The sequence below is a fragment of the Gossypium arboreum genome, chromosome 10, assembly GCF_025698485.1.
Source record: "Gossypium arboreum isolate Shixiya-1 chromosome 10, ASM2569848v2, whole genome shotgun sequence".
In the NCBI taxonomy this organism is placed as follows: domain Eukaryota; kingdom Viridiplantae; phylum Streptophyta; class Magnoliopsida; order Malvales; family Malvaceae; genus Gossypium; species Gossypium arboreum.
This window is the reverse complement of record NC_069079.1, coordinates 129,679,074-129,688,290: the sequence shown is the minus strand read 5'-3', so window position 1 is coordinate 129,688,290 and position 9,217 is coordinate 129,679,074. Positions and strand designations below refer to the sequence as shown.

At 32.5% G+C, this 9,217-nt stretch overlaps 1 protein-coding gene across 5 annotated transcripts; it reads right to left on the bottom strand.

Moving 5' to 3' along the window:
- Positions 1-1,601: 1,601 nt before the first annotated feature.
- LOC108471794 (disease resistance protein RUN1-like) lies at positions 1,602-8,838 on the bottom strand. 5 transcript variants are annotated; one of them, XR_008272286.1, is made up of 6 exons: positions 6,827-6,936; positions 5,373-5,518; positions 4,967-5,113; positions 2,875-4,700; positions 1,963-2,292; positions 1,602-1,850 (listed from the first exon to the last, which is right to left on the bottom strand). XR_008272286.1 is itself a non-coding variant. In XM_053020199.1 (4 exons), exons 1-4 carry the CDS (start codon positions 8,445-8,447, stop codon positions 5,471-5,473), a joined length of 1,890 nt encoding a protein of 629 aa, XP_052876159.1. In that variant the 5' UTR covers positions 8,448-8,838; the 3' UTR covers positions 5,205-5,470. The 5 variants fall into 5 exon arrangements, 2 of the variants coding, with proteins under 2 accessions (XP_052876159.1, XP_052876160.1); XR_008272284.1 differs by lacking the exons at positions 1,602-1,850; positions 1,963-2,292 and adding exons at positions 6,133-6,441; positions 7,972-8,838 and having other exon boundaries at positions 4,565-4,700; positions 6,827-7,883; XR_008272285.1 differs by lacking the exons at positions 1,602-1,850; positions 1,963-2,292 and adding exons at positions 6,133-6,441; positions 7,972-8,838 and having other exon boundaries at positions 4,565-4,700; positions 4,967-5,079; positions 6,827-7,883.
- Positions 8,839-9,217: the final 379 nt, after the last annotated feature.

The window sequence follows — 9,217 nt, the reverse complement described above, 5'->3', positions numbered from 1 at the left end:
ATATGAAGATGAAGAACATGAAGATTGTGAGAGAAGAAGAAGCAAGTTTCTCTTATACAATGATCAATCTAATCCTTTAAAATTTAGTTTGGGAATGTTGTTTAAAGATAGCAAATAGTTTAAGAGTACAATTCGAAACTACTCCAAAGAATGTAGAAGACAATGAAAGTTTCTTAGGAATGAACCGAAAAGGGTTGTTGTGAGGTGCATTGCTTCCCCTAACTGTCCATAGAGAATTTTGGCTAGCTATAGTCCTATTACCAAATACTTGCAAGTAAAAACTTTTCAAGAGGAGCACCATTGTTTGGTTAGTTTTAAGAACAAAATGGTGACTGCTACTATGATTGCTCAACATTTTGAAACAACTATCAATGATCACCCTAAGATGAAGCTAAGGAAAATTCAAAAATGTGCTTCAGAGATGCATGTAAATGTAGGCATTTACTGTTGTTATAGAGCTAAGAAAGAGGTGAAGGAGAACATGGCTAGTAATTATGAGGAATTTGGTCAATTATATGACTATACTCATGAGTCAAGGTTAAAGATGCCAGGCAACACAATAAAAATAGTTGTTCAAAGGGTGACAATAGATTCCCCTCCTCATTTTAAAAGGTTTTATCTGTGCTTTGATGAACTAAAGAGAGGCCGGAAAGTGACGTGTAGGCCACTTATTGAATTTGATGATTGCTTCCTAAAATGGCCATTTAAGAGTGAATTTCTCACAGCTGTTGAAAGGGACGCAAACAACCAGATGTTTCCTACTGCATGAGTTGTGGTTGAAGTGGAGTACACTGATTCATGAGCCTAGTTTCTTAGTTTCCTATCAACTGATTTGGGCTTGGAGGATGGGTATGGGTACACAATTATCAGGGGCCAACAAAAGGTTAGGGAATTAACTAATTTGAACTTGGTCTTGTCTTTTTATTTTGTTAAGTATAATTAACTATATTTTTCTAACAATCTATCTAGTTCATTAGAACACAATCAGGGCCTTGAGATTGCAATTTCTAACATATCGCCAAATTTGGAGCATAGGAATTGTGCGAGGCACATGTTTGCAAATTGGTTAGGAAGGAAGCTAGGGAAATCTTATGAGTATATGGTTTTTGGCAGATTGTGAATTCCACGACTGAAAATGAGTGTGAGGAATTATGTGTAGCACTATGTCCGACTTGACTTTCATTAAAATTTTATGGAAACTATGGATCACGGTCATAAAATTCAAAATAATAAAACATAACAAATAGAAAACACCTACTCCGAGATCAATATAAAACCATATGTTATAAGATTAACCAATCTCAAGCATTTGTTGATTATATATAGGGAATAGTTGGTAGGTTTACCTTATCTAACATGAATATAAATCAGAAATCATGAACTGAAAACGTATATATTTACTAACATTTTAAGGAAATATGAAGCATAAATGAATGGGTGAACGAATCATTGAAGTAAAATGCAGATAGTATTGAGATACAATATGATTAACTCTCTACTTACTGCCCATGGCATGAGCACCAATGGTGGAACATAAACAATTAAGCTGAATGATGTCCACCACAGATCCTATGAATCAAAACCAACCAATAACAAGTCAATTCCCAAAAAGAATTCAAGTATGAATCTTAATATCTCTTCACTGCAATGTTCAAACAACATGAGAGGCAGTAACATACAAAGAAATTTCAGCCCAAACTTATACGACAATCAAAATCCAAGGTAAGAAGCTATCAACTCCAATGGCTCTACCATGGAACTAACCCAATCTAGCTTGAGAATGAAAACTGCCGAAGGTTGCATCTAGCTCCACGTGTTCATCCCACAAGTTTTGAGATCTCTTGCAAATTCTGCATTTATATAATCCCATTGATAAATATGGGAAAAAATTGGTGAGGATGCTGAAAATCATTATATGAACCTAAAATCATGATAATTAAGTCAAAGTCAATGGTAACTTACTTCTTCACCAAGACTGAATATGCGAGAACCTAGAAAGGGCCTCAAAAGATTACTTTGATGTTGTGTTCACAAATCCGTTGACAACTTACATTTTCACCAAATATCAGTTAAAACACTTGTTTAAAGCAAGCATTCAGCAAAACAAATTGAAGCTCTTACAGTTCAGGTGCTCCTCCTTATATGGAAGCTCCAATTCAGCAGTGGCACAAATAACCAATCTTTCTAATGAATCTAGATGTCATTGAAGGAAAATGCAGCAAGTCTTGAGATACCAGATGACACCAATGATGGAAACTAAACAATGAAGCTGAATCGAGTCCACCACTGGTCCTATGAATTAAAAAAACCAACCAATAACAAGTCAACTGTCAATAAGAATTAAGTATGAATTTTAATATCTGAGTTTTGGTACCCACCCAAATCCCCTATGGATATTTTATCAACTCCAAAGCAGAATCATTTTGCTACTCTGTTGAAATCTCTAGTTTCCGTTCAATTTTCCTCCAAATTAATTAATATATATGGAGAATTTCGTTCTTGGAAATATATGCTATATCTACAAACAACAGGGGAATGAAGATGAGAAAAATAATAATAAGCAACTATCACAAACTATTGAACAAATTTCCAATTTTATGTTCATAAATTATGCTTTTAATATTTACAATGTGGAACTACAAGGATTCGGTATGGCAAAGCACCTTCTAAAAGACAAGTAATTTATAAAGCAGAGCAAGTTAGATTCATCCTGGTTGGTTTTGATTAATTAAAGCACTCTGTCACTAATTTATAAGTTGAAATTTACTATTAACAATTGTGGAAAACAAAAGTATGACAATATGAAAAATGAAATGAAAATACGGAAAAATGTCTGATTATATAAAAAAAATGAGATGAAAATGAAACCCCTACCTATGCATTTGGATGACATAATTGAGAAGTTGAAACTCCTCAAAAGCAGAGCCAAAGATGGAAAGAAATACAAACTATTTCAATCTTTTAAGTCCTCCATCCCCTTCTTCACCATCATGGCTAAAGCTTCTTTTGTTCCCTGCAGCTCTCTTTTCAGTAGCATCTTTATCACTCTTTGCATCCACGTAAAATACATGAACACCACATCTCTCCACCTTGATATACTTTTCTCCTCCATCATTGTCTTCATCGAAATGGAAATTTTTGATGTAGAATTCAAATGTTGCCTCCTCATAATTCTTGTCTTCTATAACCATGTCAATGCTAGATAATATAAACACGTGATAATCCATGTACTTAACTGGCTCATAAAAACTGCGGAAAGATATCTCACTTCTGAAATTTTCACAACCACCTCCACCATTGCCACCACCGGCGGCTGTAAGTTGGTACTCACAAATACATTCACGTAATTGAAATTCAAGGCTGTGAGTGAGATCAGCCACAAAGGAGATAGCAAAAACCAAAAATCTGCTGCCACTACCCCCATTTGGGGCTATCTTCAAACTTAAGGAAGAATTCATGCTCTGACACTTGAACTTATTTGCTGAAATTTTGTTTCCTGGGAAACAACAAATCAAACTTTGAGCTCTGTCAGGGTTGTATTGCCAATCATCTCTCGCTACCCATTTCCTAGCTAGGGATCCAATTTTGAGCATGGCATTTGCCTCAATGTTATTAGTTGAGTCTTGATTCAAGTTGAAGCAATTACGGAATCGCATCAAAAAGTTATGATTTTTGCAAAACTCATCATCTAAAGAATCAAACTGAATTAAATTTTGATCTGCAAAGGATACTTTTTCTAATGATGTGCAGTCATTTACACTCAAGACTTCCAGATATTGTGGCAGCTCTGAGAGTAATTCGACCTTTGGGCAACCACTAAGATCCAGATAGTGAAGAGATTCCAACTTGATCGATACATTTTTGACCACTGAGCCACTCATATTTAAGTGTTGAAGATTACATAGAGCGTCAAAAGGCAACGACACTTCTTCAATTTGAGTGCCAGATAAGTTTAATTCCATTAAACTTTCTGGGATTTCTGGAAATTCGACCATTGGGCAACCACTAAGATTCAGTTTACGAAGGGATTCCAACTTGATCGATACATTTTTGACTGCTGAGCCACTCATATTTAAAAGCTGAAGATTACATAGAGAGTCGAAAGGCAACGACACTTTTTCAATTTGAGTGCCAGATAAGTTTAATTTTATTAAGCTTCCTGGGATTTCTGGAAATTTGACCATTGGGCAACCACTAAGATTCAGTTTACGAAGGGATTCCAACTTGATCGATACATTTTTGACCGCTGAGCCACTCATTTTTAAGTGCTGAAGATTACATAGGGGGTCGAAAGGCAACGACACTTCTTCAATTGGGCAACCGCTAAGATCCAATTTACGAAGGAATTCCAACTTTAAAATATTGATCGATACTTTTTTCACCTTTGACTTCCCTAACCACAAAGTTTCAAGTTTGTGGAGATCCCTAATTGAATCAGACACTTCTTCAATTTTGGTTTCTGATAAATCTAAAGAACAAAAGGGACGTGGAACTTGAGGAAACTTCTTGAGACTATAACATCCGTTAAGGCGAAGACTATACTGATGAAGAGATGCCAAATGATTGAGGCAAGGAAGTTCAACCAAACTTTTACAATTAGAGCAACCAAGGAATTCAAGGTTGATGGCTCTTGAAAGATTAGGTATCTTCCTTAAATTCACGCACCCATCAAAGTAAATTTTCCTTAAATGAACAAGGTCCTATACAAAAAAATAACTGTATTACTTTTAAGCATCAACTATTTACTTTAGGCGGTAAAATATGAAAAGGAAATAAATAATTATAATACTATAAAAAAATAAAAATTTATATTTGATGTATCGAGTGTGAAAATATCACTCATCTAAAAAAATAAATTCTTTTATATATATACATTTAAAAACCTTTAAATAAAATGTTATCATATGAATATTTGATACATCAAACTATAAATCGTTTTTTTTCAAAAAAGTATGAAAACACATACCATATGATCATCTTCGTTCCAAAGTTCAGCCAAACTTTTACAGTAAGAGCAATCAAGGAATTCAAGGTTGATGGCTCTTGAAAGATTACATATCTTCCTTATATTATTGCATTCTGAAACGTAAATTTCCCTTAAATTAATAAGCTCCTGTATAGAAACAATATTTGTATTGTTTTTAAGCATCAACTACTTACTTTAAACAGTAACAAATGAAAAAAGAAATAAATAATTATAATACTAAGAAAAATAAAAATTCATATTTGATGTTATTGAGTGTAAAAGTTAACCCACAATTAATAGATCAAATGATGCCACTAATTATATAAAATAAATAGAATCTTTCATGTTTATGTTTTAAAAACTTTAAAAATTTCTTAAATGAAAAGAAGTAAGAAAACACACGTACTATATGATCATCTTCATTCCAAAGTTCAACCAAACTTTCACAGCCAATGCAACGAAGGAGCTCAAGGTTGATGGCTCCTGAAAGATTATGGATCTTCTTTAAATTCTTGCAATATGAAACGTCAATTTCCTTAAATTAGTAAGGTTCTGTGCAAAAAAAATATATAAAAATAATTATATCACTTTTAAGAATCATCTACTTACTTTAGGCAGTAAAAATGAAAAGAAAATAAATAATTAAGAAGATTATCATTACTTTAGAGCATCATTTACTTGTATTAAGACTATCAAAATAAAAATTTATATTTGATGTATTGGGTGTATTAATTCACCTACCATTAATTGATTAATTGATGTTGCTTCTTTGAAAAATAAAATAATTTTTTATAAAAAATTAATAAAATATGTTATCATATAATTAAATATTATATTAATTATAAATTATTTTTCTTAAAAAATTCTTGGATGAAAAAGTATAAAAATACATATACCTGATGACCTTTGTTCTAAAGTTGTTCCATGTTTCCAGTTGGTAATTCCAACATAATAAGGTTCTTTGGATTGGGCTTTAAGAATAAAAACTTGATGTATTGAGCTTGAAAATTCACCCACAATTAATAAATAAAATGATGTCACTTATTCAAATAAAATAAAATAAAATATTTCAGATTTATTTTTAAAAACTTTAAATAATATATCAAATTATAAATTCTCTTTTTCTTAAAAAACTTCTTAGATGAAGAAAGTATGAAAGTATATACCATATCATCATCTTCATTCCAAAGTTGATCCATGTTGCCATGTAATAATTTCAACACGACAAGATTCTTTGGATTAAAATCGGATAAAAATTTGAAAGGGTAAACATCCCAACGGAGAAACCTTAGCTCATCAGGAAGAAATATACTATCAACTTGATTTGCATATAGCTTCTTAAGCCATAACATTTTCTCAGGAAAGCTGATGTTGATATATCTAAGCTTATGCATCTTCTCAAAAGCAGTAGCACAAAACTGTAGACTATCAACCTCAGTCATGTCTACCTTTATTCCTTTAATTAGGTCAGTCCCCTGATAATAAAAAAATATTTATCATGAATTAACATAAAGAAATTTATAGAAATTCCATGAAATCATTCATAAAAAAGTTAATTATATTAGGAAAGACTTTAAACTAACTTGGCATACCTTTTTATTAGAGGAATTTTTAGATGCACAATGTTTTTACTGTTTTATTTTTTAAAAGTAATGCATTATATATTTAACTAACTCAATAAACCTTTAGCAAATTCCATGTTGACTGTTGTATCATAAGACATTTGGTCATTATGTTTATGGGAAGTAATAAATATTTTATTTTTGAAATAATAATCAAAAGGATAATGTTTTGTACACCACAACATCTATTAAACCATATATGAAAGAATAAAAGAATATAAATACAATTAACACTTACTTTATCATATCTGATCACTTCTTCCACATCTTTACAATTCCATAATCTACTGCGCTTTCCAAGGCATTCAGATTCTTGCATAACAATGTCTTTACCCATCTCTTCAAGCATATCATGCATAGAAATAGATTCATATTTGACCTCAAGTAGGCACTTGTCGACCAACTTACTTATTCCACATCTTGCACCTTTATAATAATTACTTAGAACTTTTTCTACATAATTCAAGTGTTGCCCTTTAAAGATGCATGCTACGTCAAGAAATATATCCTTCTCTTCCTTATCCAGCCCATCTAAGCTACTCTTAAAAATATGTGAAAATTTTATTTCTCCACATTGCTTTAGTTTAGTCACCTCGCTCTTCCACTCTTTTATAGACTTTGTATATAATTTCAAACCCAGAACTTTAAGAGCAAGTGGATTACCTTGGGCATATTCTACAAACTTGAATGATAGATATTTGAAATCAACTGGGACATTCAACAATTGAAATGCATATGTAGAAAAAAGTTGAAAAGAGTCGTTCATATTTAACTTCTTTACCTCATGTATGTGGTTCGCTCCTCCATTCCTAAGTACTTGTATATCTCTAGATGTTACAATGATTTTACTTCCAGGACCAAAATATTTAACACCCATGAAATTTATTTGGTCTGGGTCACTAACATCATCAAAGACAAGTAGTATTTTTTTATTATTCAGCCTCTCTTGGTAAGGGTGTCCTATGGAAGGGGTATTGTTTAATAGTTTGGAAAGAAGTTCATTTCGTAAAGATTCATTCCCCTGATTTTTTATTTTCTCACTAATGTTTTGAAGAAACAAACGACATTCAAACTTTGGAGAGACTTCCTTATATACAGCATCAGCAAGGGTAGTTTTGCCTATACCACTCATTCCCCAAAGTCCTATTACATGGATGCCCGCTTGCTCAATTAACACCAAAAGCTTCTTTTTTTGATCATCTATTCCCACCAATTCTTCAGAGACACTTCTACAATTGCTCTTCAACTTTTTTAAAACATATTCGACGACATCTTTAATGTACTCAGTTTCAAATCTAGAAAAAAAAAATCAACAGTCAAAAGAAAGATATATATAGATATATATAAGTCAAATATAAGAAGAGAATATATATATATTGTTACCCATCGGATTTGCCTCCTATATGCCACCCTTTTGATGCTCCGATTTCAGCGAAGGCGGCTTTCCATCGCTTCACGTCTTCAATTGGTCTCTTTGATTCATGCTCTTCGAAGGATGTCTTAAAAGTCCCACCAATATTTCGCACATCAGAAGGATCAACCTGGTAAAAGATGGGAAGAACAATATGTTTGTCAGTCGGCTTGCGCTTGCGATCCATGATGTCAGAAAGTTCAGCTAAGCATGATTTTGAAGAAGCATAGTCTTTAGATAAAACGAGGATTGAGAGATCTGAGGCTGCAATTGCTTGTGAAAGTTGCTCCCCTTTCTCTAGTTTTTCTTCATCGAAGATGACATTCAGTCCCTTGTCTTTCAAAGCTTGGAGTAGATGAACGGTAAAGTCAAGGCGCGTGTCTTCACCTCTGAAGCTTAAGAAAACTTGATGCTTCATTTGACGAGAAGAAGATGAAGAAGACGCCATGAAGGTGTATGGATTGTGAGATTGAGGAAAAAGAGAACAAAATAAACCGAGGGAGCTTTGCTTTTGCTTCTATCTTGTTAATGGTAAGAAGAAAAAGTGAGTCAATTAAATGGGAATGAGATTGAAAGGGTGAAGCATAGCCAATTGTATGAGTGAAGAATGTGCGTGTGGACCTTAGAAACCACACCACCAATCAAACTCTATCTCTCCAAAAGCCTTTAACACTGCTGCCTACCATCAAAAACTCGAACCAAATAAAATTAATTATGCTGCTTGCTCTGCTCTGCTCTTTTTTTTTTTTTTAGAAGTTTGAAAATTTTTTAATCAAAATGGCTTTTTATAATTAAAATTTATTTTAATTTATGAAACTTTGATTTGTAATCAAGTAACTCAGCTCTTGTGTATGTATGTGATGCTATTTTTGTCTTAAAGATTATTATCAACAAGAAAAATTGTTCCAATGATGTTGGTGGGTGTTAATTTCCAAGTCAAGCTCCAAGTCAAGGTCTTCCAATGGGAAAAAATTGTTAAGTAAATAAATTTCTATACGAAAAAATATTTTGTCACCATTCTTGAATTTCTTTTGGGCTATGATGAATTTTTTTTATAAATTTCCTAACAAAAATATTGACTTCTACACACTTTGTGATTTGGGTCAATTTGAACTGAAATTTCATATAATTTTCTTTAAGAATAAGATTCACTTTTTAGACAATTTTAAGTGATTTGAACTTAAATTTCCCACAACTTTATAATTTTCACTCTTTTCC